General features: G+C 60.2%; 1 protein-coding gene across 1 annotated transcript in view; it reads right to left on the reverse strand.

Annotated features, from left to right (window-relative positions):
• The window catches only part of NOTCH1 (notch 1), a 43053-nt gene that overhangs the window by 13655 nt on the left and 6359 nt on the right, over positions 1-23039 (reverse strand). The window contains exons 3-14 of the mRNA XM_010570800.1: positions 9637-9899; positions 8925-9263; positions 5455-5577; positions 5047-5280; positions 4747-4902; positions 4441-4626; positions 3886-3999; positions 3185-3298; positions 1897-2130; positions 1464-1574; positions 492-684; positions 93-238 (exon numbers count right to left, since the gene is read on the reverse strand). Of these exons, the coding sequence (XP_010569102.1) occupies positions 93-238; positions 492-684; positions 1464-1574; positions 1897-2130; positions 3185-3298; positions 3886-3999; positions 4441-4626; positions 4747-4902; positions 5047-5280; positions 5455-5577; positions 8925-9263; positions 9637-9899 (2213 nt within the window). The remainder of the gene's footprint in view (positions 1-92; positions 239-491; positions 685-1463; positions 1575-1896; positions 2131-3184; positions 3299-3885; positions 4000-4440; positions 4627-4746; positions 4903-5046; positions 5281-5454; positions 5578-8924; positions 9264-9636; positions 9900-23039) is intronic.

Here is a 23039-nt window from a genome sequence, read left to right on the forward strand (position 1 = left end):
CATCTAGCATCACGGGGAAGCCCACCACAGCTCCCACCCAGGCCCCACCAAGCATGGGGGGGACAGGGCAGTGTCCCTGGCTGCGCCCTTACCGCTGAAGCCCTCCCTGCAGGTGCAGATGTAGCCACTGGTCATGTCCTTGCAGGTGCCACCGTTCATGCAGGGATTGGATTCACACTCGTTATTGTTAATGTCGCAGTTCGTCCCACTCCAGCCTGGGTCGCAGTCACACCTGTAGCTTTGGGGAAAAATTGGGGCATAAAGCACAGGACCTGGTCCGACCTAGCCTGCTGGCTACACCAGCCATCATTTACCCAGCGAACCCCGGCTCTTAATTGTGCCCCTGCAGGGAAACATCCCCTGGCACTAGCACAGAGCATGGATGAGCACCGGCACAGGGGATGGCTGTTTGCCCTGCCTCTAACCCCGACTTTGCTGGGTGGCCCTTTGGTCCCAGCAGCCCCCCAGCAGCCCCCACACCCTCAGCCTACCCGTTCAACCCATCGTGGCATTTCCCATGGATGCAGGGGTTGCTGTTGCACTCGTTCACTTCGGACAGGCACTTGGGGTCGTGGAAGCCCTCGGGGCAGAGGCAGGTGAAGCCGTTGATGCCATCCTTGCACGTGCCCCCGTTGTGGCAAGGGTTGCTGGAGCACTCGTCGATGTTGATGTTGCACATGTGCCCTGGGAAAGCGGGAGGTGAGGAACTGTGACCCCCACGGGATGCACGGCACGGCATGGTGGGTGCATGCCACCTCCCGGGGAGCACCCACCGGGCAGGTCCCCCTCCAGCCACCTGGGGAACGGCTGCCGGAGGCTCAAATCTCCAGCCACACGTGTGCCGCCTGCGTAGGAGCGGGCTGCTCTCCGGGTAGGGTGACTTCACACCCTGCATCGCCCACCTGGCTTAATTAAACATGACTGGGAAGAGGCTGTGCCCTGGGCTCGTTTGGTCCAGGAGGGAATAACGAAGGGAGCCGGTTTCAGCCTGTAACCCTACCTGCCGCGGCTGACAAAGCCAGGCTTTATTGTGGCTCCCTGCGAGCGGGAGGACAAGGGGCCGCGCGAGCGGGGAGAGGTGGGGGCTGCTCCCATCAAAGCCCTCCGCCATTTCCAGCAGCGATCAAACAAACCAGTCGGACAAGGCGGCAACCCGATACCCATGGGAGTGGGCGCAGCAGGAGTCGAATTCGCGGCACCAGACACCCCTTTGATTTCGGCCTGAGCCAGGGTCACCCTCCTGAACAAGCAGGAGCACTGGAGGGTGCAAAACCTCCGGCGAGCGGGATGGCAGCATCTCCCCTCCTCGCCGCACCCTCGCCCGGGGCTGCGCGGGGCACCACCAGCTGCAGGCATCCCCGCACTGCCGCGGGCACAGGGGGCATCCCAGGGCTCCCCAGCGCCAGGCTGGATCCAGACCAGGTCCCCAGGGTGCCAGGGTGGCCACCATGCCCTGCTCTCACCTGTGTACCCCGTCTCGCAGGTGCACTCGTAGCCGTTGATCTTGTCGATGCACTTGCCGTAGTCGCAGGGGTTGCTGGCACAGTCGTCCAGGTTGATCTCGCAGTTGGGACCTGGGGAGGAGAGTGGTGCCGTTAAGGGGGTCCCCAGCCCCGCTGACAAGGCAAAACGAAGCCCGCCGGCACCGACTGCTGCCTCCGCTCCACAATAAAGTGCCTCCACCACCAGCGGCTCCCCGGCTCCCAGCTGGGGTGCGGTTCCTGCCGAAAGCCGGGCACCAAACCGGGAGAACTCGCCCTCACCAAAGACACCCCGGGCCGGCCCCGGCACCGGGCTGGCTGACGGCAGTGGCCCAGGGCCAACCCGCCTGGGGATGGGGTGCTGCACCGGCACGGCCGACCTGCGTGGAGCCCCCGGGGGGTTCCTCCCGCTCACCCGTGGTCCCTTTGAGGCAGAGGCAGTTGTAGGCGTTGTTCCTGTCCTGGCAGGTCCCTCCATTTTTGCAGGGCTGGCTCTGGCACTCATTGATGTTGATGTCGCAGCGGTGGCCCGTGTAGCCGGGCTGGCAGAGGCAGGTGAAGGCGGCGATGCTGTCCTTGCAGGTCCCGTAGTGGCACGGGTCGGGGTCGCACTCATCGATGTCGATCTCACAGTGAGCACCCGAGAAACCTGCCACCAGTGGCGGGGGACACACAGGGTCAGGATGGGGGACATGGGGTGAGGATGGAGGATGCGGGGTCAGGACAAGGGATGCTCCTTCCCACCCCGGCCAGGTGTGAGGCAGTACACCGGGGTGGCTTGACCTGCCCACCTACCCCACCACGAGCCCTGGGACCCCCGGGAACGGGGTGCAGGCAAGGAAGCACCCTGGCACGCCGGCGGCAGGGCTGGTCAGACCCCGGCTTGCGGGCTTTGTCCCGGGGCGCACAATGACCTGCATTAAGCCGCCTCGGCTCAGGAGCGGGGCCCCGCGCTCGCCCGCGGCTCGTCCCGGAGCGTGCGGGGGGGCCGGCCACAGGCACCCCTGAATAATAACCCCCCCAGCAGATCCTATTCTCCTGGCCAGCTCCCTCCCCGCCGGGTTTGGGGGTGGAGAGCTGAGGACAAAGTACAGCTTTGACTAGACCCCGCCAAGCCCACATAGCAGCTTTTCATCGGGGCTTGGCATTAGCAAGACACTAATTAGAGGCCATTCAGCTGGAAGATTTCTGGCGGGAGCTGCTCCACAAAAGAGCCACTGTTTGCCACCAGGGCTCAAGTCATCATTTTGTGCAACCGCTCCTTGGGTTTCGGTCGGCGAGCCCCCGCAGCCCTGCACCTTGCGTCCCCATAGAGGCAGCTTTATTCCTTCCTTCCTGCCTTCCCCCTCGCTGCCGCCCGCCGCCGAGGCAGGGAGCACGGTGGGACGGCTGCTGCGGGGCCACACCTAATGAGCGCTGGGCTCGTTATGCCCGGCTCCGGGCCCGACGGGCAGCAGGGCTCGACTCACTCCGCCGATGCCTGGGAAAGGGACAGTCCTGCCCCATGGGAGTCACATCGGCAGGGACCGACCCCGCTGCCGGGGGGGGTTCGGAGACCCCCCCCCGAGGCAGGTGCTTGGGGAGGTGGGTATTGTTCATAATTCGACAACGTGGTTTTATGGCGCATCACAGGGAAGAAGGTGGGTTGTTTGTGGCCGGTGGGGTGGGACCCCGGAGCCCCCCGGTACATGGGGACCCCTCACCTTCAGTGCACTCGCAGCTGTAGGTGTTGGGACCGTCCACGCATTTGGCACCGTTCTTGCAGGGGGTGCTGGCGCATTCGTCGATGTCAAACTGGCACAGGTGCCCGTTGAAGCCTGGAACGGAGGGAGAAGTCACGTCCCCGCGCAGCGACTGGACCCACCAGCCTCCCCCCGCCGCCGGGCAGATCCCACCGGGCCCCCCGCGTCCCGGCCGGGGCGCCAGGTTTCCATGGGGATGGCTGCTGGGGGCCCTGAATGCGGGGCTGCGACCCGCCATTGAGAGCATCTTATTTACATCTCTAGAGGAGCAAAGTCTCTGAACTTCAAAACCTCCTTTCACAGATTAACCGTCTCCCCATTCTCCGCTCCACCCCGTGACTTTGACACCGCATTCAAAGCTGCTGGTGCGGCCCCCCCCCGGCCCCCGGCTCTCCTTCCCAAAGAGGGGCCTTTTCAAGTGCAAAGCCGTGGGGTTTAATCCTCCTTCCCCTCTCCCATGGGCCGGACCCGGCGCGGAGCTCAGCCCCTCACCGCAATGGGGGAACCCCCCACCAAAAGCACCGAGAGGTGCTCAGCCCACTCTCCCCATTTCAGGGGGCTCCAAAATTTAAGGAGCCCATTTTCGGCTCCTTCCCGGCTCAAGCTGGGATGCATCGTGGCTTTGTTTCCACCGCGATGGCAGTGGGACGGATGCCACGTACCAGTGGGGCACTCGCAGTGGAATTCGTTGATCTTGTCGAGGCAGTCGCCGTTGTGCAGGCAGGGGCTGCTGGCACACTCGTCCGTGTTGATCTCGCAGTAAACCCCCTCGTAACCTGCGGAGAGACCCGGCACACTGTCAGCGCCACAGCACGGAGCTGGCACAACGAGCAGGATGGGCAGATTATGCCAGGGCATGTTTGGTGTCCCCCCCCGTCTTTATGAATGCAGCTCAGGAGCTGTGCTACAGGTAGTAGGACCTGATACACAGGCTGCTCCGTGGTTGTCTACCCCGGATCTCCCTGCCCTTGGCTTGATCCAAGCCAGCAAGGTCAGCAAGAGGACGAGTCCAGAGCAGGGCTAATGGTGCCCCCCACTGCTGCAGGAGACCGTGCAATCTTTACCAAGCTCTTTCTTTTCAGTGCTGTCCCCAGGCACACAAGCCTCCCATGGCTCCTCACCCAAACTGACACCAAGCTGAAGCTCAGGGGCACCCGGAGCCCTCCCGTCACCCACACCCAGCACCGGGGCAGGGGTCCGCAGGGCTGCCCACCCACCCGGCATGCAGATGCACTGGAACTCCCCAATCTGGTCCAGGCAGGTGGCATCGTTCTGGCAGGGGTTGGAGAGGCACTCGTTGACGTCGATCTCGCAGCGAGGGCCCGAGTAGCCCTGCAGACACTGGCACTGGAAGGACCCCTGGGTGTTGATGCATTTCCCCGCGTGCTCACAAGGGTTGGCTCCTGCAACACACAAGCGCGGCTCACAGGACACGATCCCGGCTGCACGTGAGCTCCTGGCTGCACCGGCGCTTTGCCCAGCTGCTCCTCTGCCACCCGCATGAGCTCAGCCCCAGCGCTCACCCAGTGAGCATTCGTCCACGTCCTGGTTGCAGGCTGGCCCCATGTACCCCGAAGGACACGTGCAGATGGCTTTGCCGTTGACAGGGTTGGTGTCGCAGTTGGAGCCCTCGTTGCAGGGGTTGCTGATGCAGGCGTCATCGAGGTGGCACAGCAAACCTGGGCGGCAAAAGGCAGGTGCACATCAAGGGCGATGGGCACGTAAGTCATCACGCACCAAGACCTCAGCTAGGAGCCAGGGGACATGCAGGGAGCTGCCACCCTGCACCGCGAGCAGGGGGCAAGATGGGACAAGGACCTCACCTGTGCGGCCGTGGGGGCACTCGCAGTAGAAGGAGGCTACCCGATCGTGGCAGGTGGCCCCGTGGAAGCAGGCGGCCATGGCACAGTCATCAATGTTCTCGCTGCAGTCCTCACCCGTCCAGCCGTTGACGCAGACGCAGTTGTAGCCGCCGTGGTTGTTGTGACAGGTGCCCCCGTTCTGGCAAGCGTTGGGCATCAGCTGGCACTCGTCCACATCCTCGGTGCAGTACTGACCTGCCAGGGGACAGGGCACCTGCATGAGGCTGGCGCTGCCCAGTTCCCGCAGGCTCCACGAGCATCGCTGCAAAGCAGGATGGCTCTCCCCACCCGGTCCCCAGCACGTCCTGAGGAAGGATCCATCCTCCCAGCCCAGCCCCGTGCCATCCCTGCTGTCGGCAGTGGCATTACCTGTCCACTCGGGTGGGCACTGGCAGTTGTAGGTGTTGACGCCGTCCACGCAGGTGCCACCATTCTTGCAGTTGTTGCCTGGACAGTCATTGATGTTCTCCTCGCAGTTCTGGCCCGTAAACCCTGTGCAGAGGTGACATCTGCCATGACGCCAACTGACCAACCGGCCATGCCACTGCCTCAGCCCCCCGCCAGCCCCCCACCGATGGCAGGTTGCTTGTTATCGGGTGCCGAGCGTGCACCAGCTACTCCCAGCCCAGCCGCCCGGTTTCATCCCCAGCCCCGTCCCGCCTCTGCCGGGGTTTGGTTCTGCCGTGCAGGTTTCCCTGCCAGGGCACCATCGCTGGAGCCTGGTGGTGGCTTCCTCCATGCAGGGCAGACGGGACGTCCCCGGCGTGGGGCTCACCTGCTAAAGCCCCCAGCTCTGGAGACGCTCGCCCCGAGCGTTGGAGGATCCGGCTCCACGGCAAGCCAGGATGAACCGGGGCTGCTCCCACAAAGGCTTGCGGCACCCGGTGCTGACTCACCGGCTTTTAATTTCACATGTAAAGAGCCTCAGCAGCAGCGCTTTCCCCGGAGGGGGATCCAAGTCCCTGGCAGGGGGAACCACCGCCCCACGCCGCGCTGCGCTAATCCCAGCCCACCTCTCGCGCCGTGAGCCCGGCTGCTCGGGTTTATCTTATCGCCTCCACCTAATAGTGCGGCACGCATGGAAACCGCGCCGCCCCTGGCCTCTCCCTCTGGCATCTGCAGCAGAAATCAAACGGCCCAGCCCTTCTACGGGCATCTGCCAAGCCACCCCATCCTCCTCTAACAGCCCCTTGGGTTAAGAGCTGCATTTACTCTAAGACCCCAAAGCCCCCGACCCAGCCGCCGTCGGGCATCAGCCTTCCCAGCCCACCCAGGCGCTTGGGGTCGGGATGGCAATGCCAGCCCGCGGCAGCTCCCCGCGGTGCCGGCGTGCACCTGCAGCTCCCCCAAACTCCCCAAGGCATTCTGCAGGTCCAGACCGGGCTGCTCCCCGGCCCAGGCAGCTCACTACATCACCTCTGCCTCCATGGGAAGGGACCGGGTGCCCAGGTTCATCATCTGTGGGACCCCAGACCCTGGCCCAACTGGGGGTTTTCCACTCTCTCCCTCTCCAAAGGGCCACGTTTTCCTCTCCCCCGTAGCCTCAGCCCCATCACAAGAGGAGCAGCAACAGCTATTTATGATTGCTGGTAGGAGTCCAAAGCAGATAACTTTGATTTGTGCCTCATTTTTAAGCAGCTGGGCTGAGACTGAACAGCAATAACTGGCAATGTCCTAGATACCAGGATTAACTCATTTTGAACCATCCGAATGAGTAATTAGTACTGCAATTACTTTAAACTCAGGGTTACATTCTACAGCGATGGCATGATAAAACAGCCGAGATTAGTTTAACTTGAAGAAACCCGGTACGGCCAGGCCTCTCCAGGAATGAAAAGCGGACATTGTTTCAGGTCTGCTGCGCTGCATACCAGCGTATCAATCACCCTCTTATCATGAGAAACAGCCCCCGGTCCCTCCTGCCTCCGCCCGAAGCCGATGCAGCTCCTGCAGCGAGCCATGCGGGATGGCGGAGCTGCCGAGGGACCCCCCTGCCACCCCGCCTGGCGCAGGGGCCGTGCCGTGCCACCCCGCGGGAGGTGAACCAGCTCGTGCAGCATGCAAATCTTCTGGAAGAAGCCCACGAAGCCGCAGCTGGGTGTGAAAGCACCGATCCCCCCCCCACCGCAGCAGGGATGCTCCCCCAAGGCCATACTTCACCCCGACGTGCCCGACGCTTGGGCTGCTCTGGGGAAAAGTGCCTCGTCAGCAGAACGGCAGGGCAGGGACAGCGCTGCTCCTCCTGCCCCCTCCACCTGCCCGTCCCTGTGGCAATGCTGCGCTGCTCTGCCCTGCCAGGGCTCAGAGCTGCTCCCGCGGAGCATCGTCCCTGGGAGCTCCCAGCCGCACCGGCTCATCCCAGAAGGAAAGGCTTCCTTCCCCGGCGCTGCTCGCCCGGTCAGCCCCAACACCTCGCTGCCCCTAAGGACAGGAGCCTTGCTCCAGCCTGGAGGAGCAGGCATGGAGGGGATGCAGGGGATCCGGCAGGGCCCTGCGTATTTTGGATGGTTAACGAGTCTCCCGAGTTATTGCAGCCAAAAGCTTTGGGAAGGGGATTGAACCTCCGAGCCTGTGTCAGAGATCAAGGCGAGATTCCCCCATGCTGCCCCACAGGGATCGTGCATCGTCCCCCGGCACCGGGCTGGCAGCAGGATGCGGGTACGTCTGTGCTGGCTGGGAGATCCCATCCCCGCCCCGATGCCACGTCCCCAGCGGCGGTGGGGCAGGAGCTACGGCAGAGGGAGGCTGGAGCTCCCTGCGGTAATGCCAAACACCGCCCAGGGTGCAGAGCAGAGAAGCCGCCTACCCCTCGTCCTGCCCCAGTCCCTGCGGGGCTATGGGCGACCGGAGGAGATGAAAGCAATCCCAACGAGAGACTTCTCAGGCAGCTTCGCACTGCCCACAGCTTCCTCCCAAGGAAGAGGCTGGATGCTTCCCCTCCGCGTCTGCCACAGCTGGCCAGCGTGGCTGGCTCAGGTCAGAAACAGCACTTGCCCTCCGGCAAACACAGCCTGGTCTGCACTGGGTGCAGTGTGGTTCTGGGCTGTACCGGCCACCCGCCGGCAGGAAACCCCATTATTTCATTTCTCCAGCCGGCGTGGGGATGGGGGGAAGCGTGGGGCCGCACTCGTCCCCTTCTGCTCCCTGCCCCGACCGCGCTGCAGACCACTGCTCGATGGCAGAAGCGAAAGGGCTTGCTGGGGTCAGGGGGGGCCCTTTCACAGCCGCTTTTCTTTCCTCTGGCACGTAGGGTGCCAAGCTCCCTTGCAGGGTGCTGAGCTCCTGTATAGGGTGCTGATCTCCTGTATAAGGTGCTGAGGTCCTGGGACAGCCCCTGCCAGGCCCCCTCCTGCAAGAGCCCCTCATTTCAGAAGCTCTAATTCAGCTGGGCTGCTCCGGCACTTGCCGGAGGGAGCAGCAGTGAGCACGGAGAGGGTCTCCCTTTCCCAACTCTGTTCGCACTCGGAAACTTTCCAAAATAGCTATTCCGGGCTAATTATTCCATTCTGGAAGTGGATTAAGCTAAAGCGGAAAAAGGCACTCTTATTCTGGAATATGAGCATCCGCACAGGGGCCTCTGCTGAAACACTTCTCTGGAAGAGCTATTCTGGTGAATCACCAAGTATAAAAAGCCCCCAGATGACCTCTCCTCTTCGGACATCGTGGCCCAACGTCTTCCCAAACGCATGCAGCACAGCGAGCCCACAGCCGCTCGTTTTTGTCCCTCCCAGAGCCATAACTCGGGGGAAGATCGGGCACTACTTGTTTAGGGGAGGGGGCCCCAAGGGGCTGCAAGAGGGTCCTCTATCCCCGTCCCCTGCCTCAGAGGTAGCCCCTACCTGGCAGGCACGTGCAGTCATAGGTGGTATCTCCGATCTGGCGGCACGTCCCTCCGTTCTGGCAGGGCGAGGGGTTGCAGGGCACGTAGAGATGCTCGCAGTTCTGCCCGGTGTACGCCGGCTTGCAGGAGCACTGGTAGGTGCCCACCTCGTTGGTGCAGCTCCCACCGTTCTTGCAGACAGGCGGCAAGATGCTGCATTCGTTCACGTCCTGCTTGCAGTTGGCCCCATGGAAGCCGGCGGTGCACCGGCAGATGTAGTGGGCTTCGAAGGGGACGCACTGGCCCCCGTTGGCGCAGGGGTTGGAGGCGCAGGGGTCGGCCTGCTGGCAGGTTTTGCCTGGGGAGGGCAGGGAAGGAGGATGAGGATGCAAACTGGTGGGAGCTATCTTTGCACTGGGGTGCAGAACCGGCTCTGGGACTGTGTTCACAGGGGTTGCAACTAATTCCCCCCGCCTCTACCCCCCCGTAAAACCCTTACCCGTGCAGGAGGCTTGCAGCTCACTCAGCCAGGGACCCTCCCAAGCCCCGACTTGGGTTCGCAGACCGTCCCCCCCACCTTTCCCCCAGCACCGGAGGAAGCCGAAATCAGAGGCAGCACCCTTCTCCATCCACGGGAGTTTTCCAGGAGCAACCCATCACACCCAAGCCGTCCCTCTCCCCCCCAGAGCCGGGTCACCGTGTCCCCACACCGCGCGGCATCACCGCCTTACCTGACCACCCCGGCGGGCAGCGGCACTTGTACTCGCTGAGCGTCAGCAGGTCGCAGGTACCCCCGTTGCGGCAGGGGTTGCTGAGGCAGACGTTGTCGCGGGGCGTCAGGCAGAGCTCGTCGGTGAAGCCCAGGCGGCAGACGCAGGTGTAGTCCACGGTGCTGCCGCGCACCACTGGGATGCAGGTGCCGGCGTTTTTGCAAGGGGAGCTCAGGCAGGGGTTGGGCAGCTGGCACCGCTCGCCCACGTAGGCACCGCTACAGCTGGCAGGGGCGAGACACGTTGTCAGCGTCAGCAGGATCGGTCCCGAGGGGCTGGGGGACACCCGGATGGCCCAGGGACCAGCTCCGGGAACACCCTCCCCGGACCTGACCCCGCACCGCATCCCGGCACGTCGGGTTTGGCAATTGCAAGGCTCTGCCCTGGCTGCGCTGGGCTGAGAGGAGGAAGATGAAAGAGGCTCCGGGAACAGAGGCGTCCCCCATCGAGGGGCCTGCACCGACTTGCAAAACCGCAGCCTTCGGCACTGACGTCTGAGATGCTTCTCATCGCAATGTGCTTTTTTTGCCCCCCCCCGCCCTTGCTGAAGTGGAAACCAAGGCACAAGGGGGGGACGTGGTGGACCCAGGATGGGCACCCCTATACCCGCACCCACCGCCGGGAACCCACAGACCCCAAGGAAGAGGAAACCCCACAGTGGCCCACGGGGCCACAAGCAGCACGGGGATAGCCCTGTGCCTCTGCCCGTCCCAGGGTCCCTGCTCCAGCAGGGAGATTTTCATCCTCCCTCCATCCTAAGAAATCACTCAAACACAATCAAACACAGGCTCAGCGCCGGCTGGTAGCAGGTGGGACACATTTCTGCTCCTCGCAGCCAGCTGAGATCTTCCCCAAAGACAAACCCTGTGGAAGGAGGGAACGAGTGGCCCCGGCTGCCGCGTCCCTCTCCGTGGGGGCCCTGAGAAAAGGCCCCCCCGACGCGGCCACCGGCTCAACCATCTGTCACCGTTGGTCGACAGGGCTGGAGCAACTGCCTGCTGCGGGACCTGGGGCAGGCGACAGGGACATGCCACAAGGGCAAATCCCGCCGGCTATCCCAGCGAGGCTGGCACAGGACCCCGCAGAGCGGGAAGCTTCCCCCTGGGAAAGGGAGGACAGAGCAAAGCTGTGCACACAGAGACCAAGGGCACCTGACATCAAACGAAGATCCCGGAGACGAGGCCCTTCAGCACCTCCCCAGCGCAAACCCTCCCACACGGCATCTCTTCTATCAAGTCTGCAACATGAGATGCCACGTGTTTTGTCCCCAACCAGCTCTGCTCACATTACACTGCTTCCAAAGGGGGATTTTCTACCCTGGCTGGGCTGCGCCGAGCAGCCGTCGCGAGTAGCATCCATGGGAGAAGCGAGACGCCGCCGGCATGCTGCTGTCCCACACCATGATGGCAATGCCACCGCAGCAGAGCGGGGCATGCCGGCTGCTGTCAGAAGCCTTGACAGCAGAAATAAATCTGAGGGCAGTTGCACGCATTGCTGCGAGCTTGGGGTAAGGCAACCACCGCTGGAGGTGACGGCTGGGGAAGACGACAGCACCGGGGCACTGGGGGACCGTGGTCCCTGCTGTGCTTTGGCAGGTTGGGGCTCAGGGCACCCACCACGTGCTCACACCCGTTGCCACCTGAGCTGGTGGGACGTCACGTCCCCGAGCCTCGTGCATGGCCTCCAAGGCTCCCGTGGCAGGCAGCCCCCCTGGGGGTGAGCGAGAAGGGTCCTGGGGAACGCTGCAGCCCCCCGGCTGCAGAGCAGAACACTCACCTGCAAAACCCCACCAGCCTGCAAACCCCAAAACAAGAATGTGGGGCTTCTCTGGTGAAGCGGCAGCCAGCAAACCCCCACCCTCAGCCGGCCCCAAGCTGGAGCCACCGTGCTTTGCCGTGCCGTGGCGGCAGCAGGACCACGTTTCAGCCCCGCTTCCCCTCTCCTCTTCTCCTCCTTTTTTTTTTTTTTTTAACCCAATTCTGATTTCATTGTTGGGGATTGTGTGAGAATTTGTCAGGATTCGGAGACATTTTGAGTTAATGAGACGGCATTATCCAGGCCAAATGAAAAAGAAAATGTGTATAATAATAAATCAGGGCATCTGCTCAGCACACAAAGGGCGGCGGGGAGCAGGTGTGCATCCTAATGAGGCAGAGCAGCTGCCGGCGCCCGCAGCCGATGCCCGGCTCGCTGGCGGCTCTGAGCCCGGGGCGCCACGGCCGTGGGGCGACGACGGCGCTTCTGGGTGGCTGCGCCGTGGCCCCGTGCGGGGGAATGCGAGGGCTGGGGCCGTGGCCGCCTGAGAGAGGCCATTGTGCGGGGCCCGGCGGCCGGCACAGGCACGCCGCCGGCAAACCGCTCAAGTGTGCAGTCATCTGTTAAAAGCACCGCTCTCCCCCGCCTCCCCGCACCACACACGCTTTTTTTCTTAAAACAATCCTCTGGGCTTTCGCGGCGGCTGGCCGACAGGGAAGCGTCATGAGATTCTCCAATGGGGGAAAAAGGCGGAAAAAAAAAAGAAGAAATAAGAAAAAAAAAAAAAAAAAAAAAAAAAAAAAAAAAAAAAAAAAAAAAAAAAAAAAAAGGATGCTGGACAAAGAGCCCCAGGGGCAGCGCGGGAACCGTCGAGCGCGCGGGAACCGCCACGGCACAGGAACCGCCACGGCGCGGGCTTTGGCTCGCGGCAGTGCCGCCGTGGGCAGCTGGGACCGAGAGGCGATGCTCTGCATCCTGGGTTGAGCCGGGCGGCCGGGAGGGGGGCTGTCTCTGGGATTGGGGTTCCTGCACTGCGGGGCTTAAATGAGGCCGGGGCGAGGGGCGCAGAGCTGAAAGCCCTCCCACCCAATTAGTTTTCGGACCGTTTCCAATTTCAGTACAGGCAAGTGGTGGTTTGAGTTCAGGGATGGGAAGCCAGAGCAAGAGCCTAGCCTGAGCCCGGGCATGATTATTAGCCAGGAGGTTAATTAGTGATTGGAGGAACTCCCCTGGGGGGCAGGGGAGCCCCTGCCTAAAGGCACAGGGGGCTGGGGGCTGCCCCATGCCCGGCTGGGCTGCCCGGGTGCTTTCCAGGCTTTTGCTTCAGGAAACCTCTCAAATTTCAGGGAGTTTGTAGATGTTTTTTTAAGTGGCTTTCTATTTGTTTGTTTTAAGAGCTGGTTTATGGATGCAATCAGCTCAAGGAGTGAGGAGGGTGAGGCAGACGCTGAGGAAGGGCTCGGCATGGGTCTGCCCCAGCCAGAAAGGGCTGAGCCGAGCGATGGGCACACGTGGGCAGGCGGAACCGGGGTACGCTCATGCATCGCATTTCTTCTCCCTACAAGGAGGGTATTTCCAGCCATTGAGAAGTGCTGGTGAAGTAACTCTTCAGAAAAAAAGCGATACGACACAGGCACTCTTAAAATCCAGTAGTCGCCACCATAACCCACGGAGGAGTTTGCATCACACAGAGTGGGTCTGTGCAGCACAGACCCACTGCGGATGCCCGGCCATTCCCAAATCACAGCCACAAGTGCGACAGGGATGGGGACAGCCCTCGCGTACCCACTGCACACACCACGCCAGCTCCCAGCTCGAGGAGCCCTCTCAAACTCCTTCCATGGTTTCAAAGTCATCTCAATTTCTTTTCAAGGTTTCAGAGCAAAAGGTCTCTGACGGCAGGGATATCACTATCACGATAGTGATATTGCTGCTTGGCAAGAGCACGAAACGAGGACACTGGACGCTCCTCTGCTCACATTTGGCAGTGCCCGGGACATGCCCACGGGCAGCTTCGCACCCGGCAGCTTCGACACCGCTCCTGCATCATCTGTAGACGCTTCTGCACAGAAACGATGCTATTCCTGCCCATGTTTGCAAGAGCAAGTCTGAGACGAGGCAGGGAAGAGCACAGCTGCGGACTGAAGCCACGGGATGAATTTTGCTGTTTCCTCTCCACGTGGGTCCCGGAGCTCACTCACAGCCAGAGACTCTGGAGCTGCACTTAAAAGCCCAACAACCACAATGGCTTTAGAGTCCCGGCTGCAGAGGAAAGCCTGGAGACAAGCCTCACTTGCAAAGCAAGAGATCAAAAACCAGGTGAAGAATAAGGCCAGCCCAAGACGTAGTTATTTTTCAGCTCTCCCAGGTCTGGAAAGGCTGGATTCAGCAGAGCCAGGTTCAGCTCCCAGCCATGCTGCAACCTCATCATGCATCCACCTACTTCTCCAGGGGCTAAAAACCTCTCCTAAAGCTCAGCCCAGGGAGCTAAGCCTTATTTTCTCTGGAAAACATACCGGCGGGTGGTGGCGTCAGGGCTCCCAGGTGGGCAGACGTGGAGGATGCGACGTCCCCGCGGGCTCAGCCAGGTGAAGATCACCCTGTGGTTTTTCCTTTGGCACTTCCCAAGCGAGGGCTACCCAAACCAAACCCCAAGCAGCTTATGGAAATCAGCATAAGAGACATGAAAGCTATGCTTTAATTATAGATATATGTGTTGGCAGAGGACAGGGCGGGTGCTCCAGGATCAAAACAGCTCAGAAGTGCCATTAGAAACCAGCTTCGAGGTGGTGAAAGGTGGCCAAGCTCCCCGGGGTCCTGTGAAGCCTCCGTGAAATCCCTGGAGAGGCCAGTATGGCCATGCTCCCAGTCCCACGCGTGACGCACACCCCATTCCCAACCCAGGCAGGAATGGCTAAAAATACCCGTGTCTCTCCCTCCCCTGAGCACGCAGCTGAGAAACGTTTCCTTTGAGTCATTAACCTGCTGAAGAGGCATCAAACGCTTCAGCTGCGACCCACCCCACCATTTTAGACGGTGACAGAGGGTGACGGCATCCTGACCCCGGTGATGGCCAAAGCCCTGCTCCAAGGCACGATGCTCCCTCTCCCAGCACCGTGCCAGCACAAAGGAGCAAGTCAGGGCAGACAATCTCACAATCTTCACTTCTAGGATATTTTCTACGTGACCTAACCAAGGGACTGGGGCTGTCACCGAAGCACCAGGCAGGACAGGGGACAGCGATGCAGCGCCTGGTCCCCATCCCTGCGGATGGGGATGCTGCATGTGGTCCTTGCAGGTGTGAATGCACTGATTTACACCCCCCTGAGCATCTGGGGCTGCTGTCCATCCTGGTGGCTTTTTGTTTCGGGGGGTCAGGCAGAGGCTGGGGGCTGGATTCCCACGACACTAGGCTGCGGTGCGTCTTCCCCCTCCACGCCAGCCCTGAGCGAGCACCCGCTCCTGGAGCACAAACTGCTGCGAAGGGGGAGGCGCAACTAATAATGCACCGCGCTCCCGACCCATAAATCTCCAGCACGATTCATGGGTGATGTGAAGGGTGATGGAGAAGGCCTTGTCCAAGGTCAGACAGCGAGTCCTGGGGGACAGCCTGGGAACGGGAACAGCGGCCCCAAATTCCCACCCTGTTCCCAGCGCCAAGCCCAGGCCAAATCTGGATCTGCTCAGCGTGGGCACGTGCATTTGTTGTGTCTGCTGCACATCCTTAACAAGTTACAAACAACGCTGCAGTTATTTCAGCAAGGCTCCAGAAAAGCTCTGCAGATCATATAATCAAAAGCATGAATGAGCCGCAGAAATATCAGAGCGCCAACAAGCTCTGCTGCCTGCTGCCACGCTGCTACCCCAGCTTTGCATTACACATGTGCTTGCCCAGGCGCTGTGGCTTCCAGCACCCCCTCGCTCCACAAGCAGCATCAGCAGAGTTGGGGGGCCCCATCCCGGCCCCCCATCAGCCCGTGGCTCCCGCGCCGAGCGCTCTGTGCGTGCGGCTCCGCGCGCGCTGCTGGCCCTTTGTTCGCTCCCTCCCCGCTTGCAGCCTGCAAGGCTTTTTCCTCCAACCCACCAGCAACAGGTTTTGTCCCTCCGCAGCAATGCGGGCACTGAAAGCATCCCGAGGCAGATGTTTCTGCGACCTCTGACCCAAGACTAATGTTTTCCTTTCTGCGCTAAGCTGCCATCTGCCACAGCCAGCACAGATGACACCCAGGCGCTCCTGCAGCCCACCCCACCCCGGCACGGCTCCTGCATGGCGGCACGGGGGCTTTGTTCAAATTTGGGATGCGTCAGCCCTGCACAAGCGCAGCCTGGGTACCGGGGGGTGTTTCAGAGGTGCTGGGTACACGGGGGATGCCCTGGATGCGGGGGGCTCAGCCCTCATCGCCCCGCAGCTGAGAACGGCTGCGCTCACACCACCCGCTGCTCTCCTGCCCAGCCCCAGGGCAGTCCTCCCAAGGGCTGAAACCGTGGCAGGGCTGGATGTAAAACCCACCTCGGGCTTAAAACGCACAAAATAAACTAACAAGCAAAATGAAAACCAGGTGTAAGCTGGAGCACGGCCACCAGACGTGCACGGGCTGTCCCCTATCCCCATCCCATGGAGGGACAGGTCCAGGGGGCAGCCCCACGCTGCGGGAGGGGACGGGGGGCTGGCGGGGAGCCCCATCCCAGCCACTGGCCCCACGTCCAGGCTGCCTCTTATCTGCGCTATCACATAACCTCTTCCTCACCCTCATCTGCTGGAAGCATAAACGGCTGTGGTTGTTTTCCCCAAGGTATGAGCACCGTGGGAAAGCTGAGAAGGGGAGGCTCGGGTCTTTATTCAAGCCCCGTTTTGGGGGTACTTGAGAGTAATGGGGCCAGGAGAGTCCCCGCTGCCTCTGGGGCAGCGGCAAACCCAGGCACTGGGTGCGGGGTCTCCCACACCCCAAGACCCATCCCCAGGCACAGGCTGGGCTGTGGGGGATGCTGCTCTCTGCTCCGCGGTATCTGTGGCCCGGAGCAGCCATCCCAGACGAGCCGCCCTCCCTGTGCCCCAGAGTCCCCGGGAGAGCCACTCCAGCACAGAGGTGGTTCAGAAACCACGACTGTGACCTTGCGTGGTGCAGAGGGTCCCCACAGAGGGACCATCACACCCGCAGAGACCTCTGCACCAGCAAACGTGCTGCGTGACCCAGCGGACGCCTGTGCCAGTGTGGTCCGGACCCCGTGAAGCAAAGCAAGTGACCAAACGTGAGCAGGACACTTGAATTTCACGTGTTTGCTGGCAACAGCTGAGGGAAGGAGAAATAACCAGCAGGAGACTCTCCCTTAGCTGCGCGCAGGACCACAGCCACTGCACGCTGCTCCCAGCTGCGGAGCGGTGACACGACCCTACCCCACCGTCCCCACACCTCTCGGGGTAACCGTCATCCTTGGGCTTACGAACAGGAACCACAACTGCCTCCTTTCACGCCTTCCCCTGCACAACCCCAGCAGCTGCAGACCCTGGGCGTTAAGCTTGCTTTCCGTCAGGCATCCACGCGCAGGAGTCACTTTTCCAGTCGTGCCAGTGCTTCCCACCTGGCACAGCCTGGAAGCAACACCCCAGCTTTCTCCAGAAGTTACACCCTTCCCCATAAGACGTGTTTGCCCAGTGCCAGCCTGGGGGACCCTGACCTCCCCCAGCTCCAGTCCAACCAGCGAAAGGGCTGGTGCTCGGGAATATGTCTCCGTGTCACTGAGAGAAGGGATCTGCTTCTTACTCCATCTTCCTATTCCATCTTATTCCATTGCCTCCCCACAACCCTCTCCCATGTTCCTGCACGGAGCATCATCAGGGACCACAGGTGAGTATGACCGTCTACGGGATGGCTTCCCAGCAGCATCAGCTCGCCTCAGAAACACCCCACCGAGCACGGGAGCATACTCCGGAGCCAGAGGAAGGCAGACAGGCTTGGAAAATGGTCCCACTGGGAAAGCAGAGCTCAGCACCCTGTGCTCTGGTCCCATCTCCTGCTCAGTTCCTGCCCCAGCATCGCCACCCTGCTCGGGGTGGCACGGTATCCCTGGAGCCGGCAGAAAGAAGATGGGTGCAGGGAAACGAGGAACACTTTTGGATGCCACCCTGACCTCCCTGGGGCATGTGGGGCCGTGGATGCTCCCTCCTGCCCTGGCAGCCAGGGGCTGGTGGGGGCTGCTTGAGCCCCCTCCCGGCAGTGGGCACAGCCGGGCTCCCCGCGCCTCACCTGCAGCTTCGCTCTGTGGCTTCTGGCACACGCGTCCGTTAAGAAACCAAAGGCTTCGCCACGGCTCGCAGGAGAGCCAAGGCAGAGCCGCCCAGCTCCCCCTCACCCACACGGGGCACCCCGACCGGGCGATACACCCCAAAGCTCCCGCCGGCCCTGCCGCGCTCCCCCGGCGCCGGCATGGCCCCACAAACACCTCCGGCAGCCGTGACACAGCTCCCAGCACCAAAAACCAGCACTAGACCAAACTGGTGGTTTTTTTATGAAGTCCCATCCAGGCCCTGCTTTATTAAACACTCTGGGACACCAGCCTGGGAAAAAAACAGAGTTTCACACAGGGAGGGTGGTTGGCAAAGCAGCAGGTTACTTCGAGTGACATCAGGTTAATAAAGCAAGAGCAGATCTCCAGTCTTGTTTAATTAAAAAGAGCAAACTGCAATCCAAAGTCTTTGATGTGTTTTTTTTGTTCCATTTCATTTTTGACCTAGCCCAAGCCATCTAATTGAGATTTTAAGACCCAGACTTTCATCTGGAGAGAAACTAGAGGAATTCCCAAAGCTGGATATACTCATGGACAGGAGTGGGGAAAAACGTGCTGGAGCCCTGTTCCTCCTACCAGCGTGAAGGGGAGAGGGCAAAAAAATGGCTTTGTTTCTTAAGCAGACATTACTCAGGACAGTTTGGGAATCAAAGTTCCCATTGTAATGAAAAACAATATAATCCCATTACTAAGCAAAGTGGCCAGGCTATTCACTGGGTGGTAACCAGCTACCTGGGAAGGAGCTGCCTTTCAATGGAGCTTCATTCACAATAAACATGAAAGATGTCGAAGGAAGAGACCAAGACAAAACTTGCCTCATTCCCACCCTCAACAATGGCTGCTATGAAATTTTTTTTTTTTTCCCCCAGTTGATGTTTTTCATATCCTCTGCCAGTGTAAATCCGCACAGCCCCGTTGTTTGTGGGATCGGGCTGCCCTGCGCTGAGCTCCGCTCTCCCCACTCATCCCGGTCCCTGCTCCTTCTCTTGGAGGAGTCCATTTAAGGGGCAACCATGAAGGATGCAATTCCAGCGGATGATCCCCGGGGAACACAACCTGGGCTGAGGCTGGCAAATGGTCCCACTGCCCACCCACAGGGCAGGGGTGAGTGTCCTGGGGCAGGTCCTCAGCAAGTGCTCACACTGGTGACTGGTGTGCCTGTTACACACCACTAAGTTACCCGGCTCTTCTTTTCCTCCACCGTGCTGCCCAGCAGCTATGGAATTCGAGAGCACCCGCTGCAACTGCTCCCTGTTTTGATTTTTTGTGGGTAAATATTTTCCCCTAAAAATGTTTTATTCTTTAAGCCAGCAGAAAGAGATAGTCAGAATTTGGGGGAGATGAGGAATTTCCACTTCCCCGGGCCACCTGCCAGCCCAGCACTGCTGGTGCCCGAGGCCACTCTCCCTTCCCCATCCCTTTAGGGATAAATGCCCATTTTCACCCGCTCTGGATACAGCGCTGCCTGTGCAGGGCAAATTCACGCTGCCTTGCTCCTGGGAGCTCTGGCACGCACGCAGTGCCGGTGTCATCATCTTACTAAGCGATGATGAACTCTCTTATTTTTTTTTCCTTTTCCCTCTCAAACCAAGTTTTGGCTAAACACCGTGCTGCCTGAGAACCAAATATGGAAAACTCCCACCCGGGACACGCGTGACCCCACCATTCCACTCTTCTAATCCTGAACATAAAACCCGAGATTAGGATCTGAACAGCCACCAAGAGTTTAAACAAGCTATATTTAGCTCCGATATTTATAAACAGGAGGAGAGAGGGGGTTTGCAGAGCACACGGGTACCCCTGCGGCACAAACCCTACCGAAAGCCAGAGCAATTTGCACCGGGGCTGTTTTGGTGAGACAGTGAGCGGGCAAAGACGGCCACGGCCGGACAGCAACGGATCCAGCTCCCCCCAAACTCACAGCCATGAAACTGCTGGTTTCTCTTTGCCAGCAAAGCAAAGCTCCCGAAAATAGTTACTAGCAACAAAAACCTCGCCCCCTTGGAAACCATGGCCGGAGGGACGTAAAGCACCTCCAAGCCGACGGGTATCTGCTCCTGGGATCTGTATCCCGGGATTTCTGTTGCTGCCGAGTTTAACCAAGGAAACGGCGAGGGAGGGAGGGAAGACTCTGCCTCTGACACCTTTTGCCGGCAGAAATCCTTGTGTCAACATGACGCCCTCGCTGAGGGAGCGGGGACAATGGTGGCGGCTCTGCCCTCCGGCCGCAGCCCGCATTCCTGCCCCCTCCCCTGGAAACCCCCCTTTTGTGGGGAGCAGCAGGCCCTGTGAAAGGGCCGTCTGTCGCCCTGCCTTTTGACTTGGAGGTCTGTGTCTAACATTTTAATAGGGGCTGGGGGCCGGGGAGAGCCCCCCCCCCACCTCCTCCTGGGCCGCTCCCCCACGGGGTCACTCTCCCAGCCCTCGCCGAAGCCGACGGGCAGCGGGCGCGATGGCGGGAGCCGACGGCACTGCATATCCCGCTGTCGACAGCCGCATTCCTCCACCTGCCCCGAGAGGAGCTATTCGATGGGTTAAGTGGCCGTGAGTGTCCTTGGGAGGGTCTTTTTCTGACCCCCCCCCACCCTGCGCAAGGATGCACTGGCAGGGCGGGAGCGCTGGGGACGTGCTCTCCTCCACAGCTGCTCCTCGACAGCAGATAATTTCCATCTTAAAATAAACCACTGCACACTCAGAGACACTCAGCCCCCAAGGCAGCGATGCCAGCAGGGAGCGTAAGGTCCTCGGGGGTCCCCATCGCCCTGCTGATGCCGGCTCTCTTGGCACGGGGACACGGGACAGAGCAGCCGACAAAGTGAAGACCCTCCTTTGGTTGCTCCTCTTGGGGACAGTCGTGGTGGACACAGGTAGCGTCACATCTCACCAGGAGCCACAGAGGAAGATGAGGAGGAATCGGCAGCAGGAGGCAAGGCTCAGCCCTGCAGCCCCAGCCCTCGCAACAGCCTGGGACTGATCCTGCACAGGTCCGAGAAAAGCCTGGCATCGCCCCTCTCAGCTACACTGACTTTAGATCAAACCCAAAGCAACAGAGTCCCCAGCCCACTGGCGGCCATCGGTGCTTCTTCCAGCCCACCACCACATGGCCACTTGCCTGCAGCATGCCCCTTCTATTAAGTAAGGGCAACGTTATAGCATCATTAAAACTTAATAAATCCATTTCCCATATAAATACCATTAAATTCAGATTTGGGGGAAGGGAATTAGGGTGAAAACTTGTTAAAAGAAAATGACTTCTGCACAAATAAATTTTTGCAACTTGACTGAGCATGAAAGTTTCCCATTAAAATGCGACTCTGCTCCCTTTGCTGGAAATGTGCAAGAGCCTAATAACCAGGGCCTAAACATTAACTGTTTAACTGACTTTTCCAATATTAACTCCAGACTGCCATGGGGGAAGGGGAGGACGTGATGGGTGAAAGCTTAAAGTAGATATTAATTACTGCTGTGTGAGGGAAGCACACCCAGAGCGCACACCGCTCACATCTCACCGGCATCATGCTCCCAACAGCCCTGTAGAGACACAGATGTGGGACATCACCGGCCATGAGCACAGCACGAACCCTGCTGCGCGTGGGGCAGTGGGCAGGATGCTGCCCCATCAGTTGGGCTAGATGATCATTGTAGGTCCCTTCCAACTGAAAATATTCTATTCTATTCTATTCTATTCTATTCTAGGGCAGAGCTCCCCATATGGCCCAGCCAAACATCTTTCCCCTGTCCCTCACACACACTTTAGTTGTGGTCCTGATCCTGCACGTCTCGCGCCAAGCACTGCATTTACCAGCGGGCACCTCCATCACCTAATTCACCTCCACAAGCCAGGATGCGCCTGGCAGGTTGTGCTGCTCCATCTCGCACCAAGCCAGGTTTTGATGTTCGGATAAGCAAACAGCACATGGAGGGAAACTGAGGCACCAAGCAAACCTCGCTTGATGTATGTGGAAACCCCGACACCGTCCCATACTGCAGACCCCTGCCCGTGGGACACTCACCAATGCGGGGAGGTGAGACGCAGTGACCCGATGTGCCAGACACGCGCTAGAGCTGCAGACGGAGGCACTGCAATGGGTCCAGGCACTGCCGTGCACCGAGGAAGGCAGAGTCCAGACAAGGGTATGCAAGTCAGAGCGGGCACCACCACACCTCGGCCTGACGGCCAGCTGGAAGCAGCACCGAGCTGCTCTACCAGCAAGACTCAGATGACGAAGTAAAGACTGGGGTGACCCCAGGTGGGCATCTCTAACTGTCCTGGGGCTCTCCAAGCAGGCAGAAGGGATCTGCCATGGTCTGGTGTCACTAAGACCTAGCGGGGTGCTGCAAAGACTTGCCAACATCCCATGCCATAGGTGTGCAAAGAGAGTTGTGTTATTAAGTCCAAATGGGGCTTCCTCAGCCCTTCAGAGCCCCGGCTCTGCAACCCTGATCAGACCCTGCTGACAACAACGGTGCCAAAGCAGGGCCCTGACCCTCACGTGTCTTTGCTCCTGCTCCCGCATGCCTCCATGTTCAGCTTCCCAAGAAGCAAAAAAGCAATGTCCCCCCTCAACACCGGAGTAGAATTCCTGTGCTTATTCCAGATCTTGGGCCAACGCGAGCAGCTGCAGTTTTAACCCAGACCAAAGTGCAGGCACAGCCCTGGGCTGGTGAATGTCAGCACGACATCCATGGCTCGCAGTCGTCAGGATGGTGGTAACACTGACCTGCTGCCGCCAATACCTCTTGAGGCCAACCCCAAGGAGCCCAGCACTGCAGGATGGAGCCCTTCCATGGACCGATGGACTGGGAAAGCTGGGATGCCTCCTCCCCGCAGCAAATCCAGGCTCATGAGGGCACCATGCAGAAAGGCAGTGTCAGGGACTTGTGGGATTTCGGCACAGCCGCTGGGCTGGGTGGCTGGAGCACCATCCTTCCAGGCACTGGGGAGCAGCGCCGTGTGCCAAGGGCATGTAATGAGATGAAAACACCATTCAGAAAGCATCTGGAATCACCCCAAACCATCACCTCTCTGGCCTGATGATCTTTCTAACCCTGGCCGCCAAAGCAAAGAGCTGCAGGAGGTCAGCCCAAGACCAGTTTGGGGAGCGGTGATGGAGCAGCCCAAGTGCCCAGCGGTGCTGCCCCATGCCAGGCAGCAGCAGAAGCCGGGCGGTCCTCGGGGATGGCTGGTCACGAGGCAACAAATCTGCAGCCCCGCACAGAGCAGGGGAACCCCGAACACCTTTTTGGCCCCTGGGATGGAGGCAGGACTCAACCAAGACCCCACTGCAGGTCTGCTTTCCTGGTGGGGGTTAAGTTATATCTCA

This window comes from Haliaeetus leucocephalus, unplaced genomic scaffold (assembly GCF_000737465.1).
Source record: "Haliaeetus leucocephalus isolate CR32 unplaced genomic scaffold, Haliaeetus_leucocephalus-4.0 Scaffold306, whole genome shotgun sequence".
Lineage (NCBI taxonomy): Eukaryota > Metazoa > Chordata > Aves > Accipitriformes > Accipitridae > Haliaeetus > Haliaeetus leucocephalus.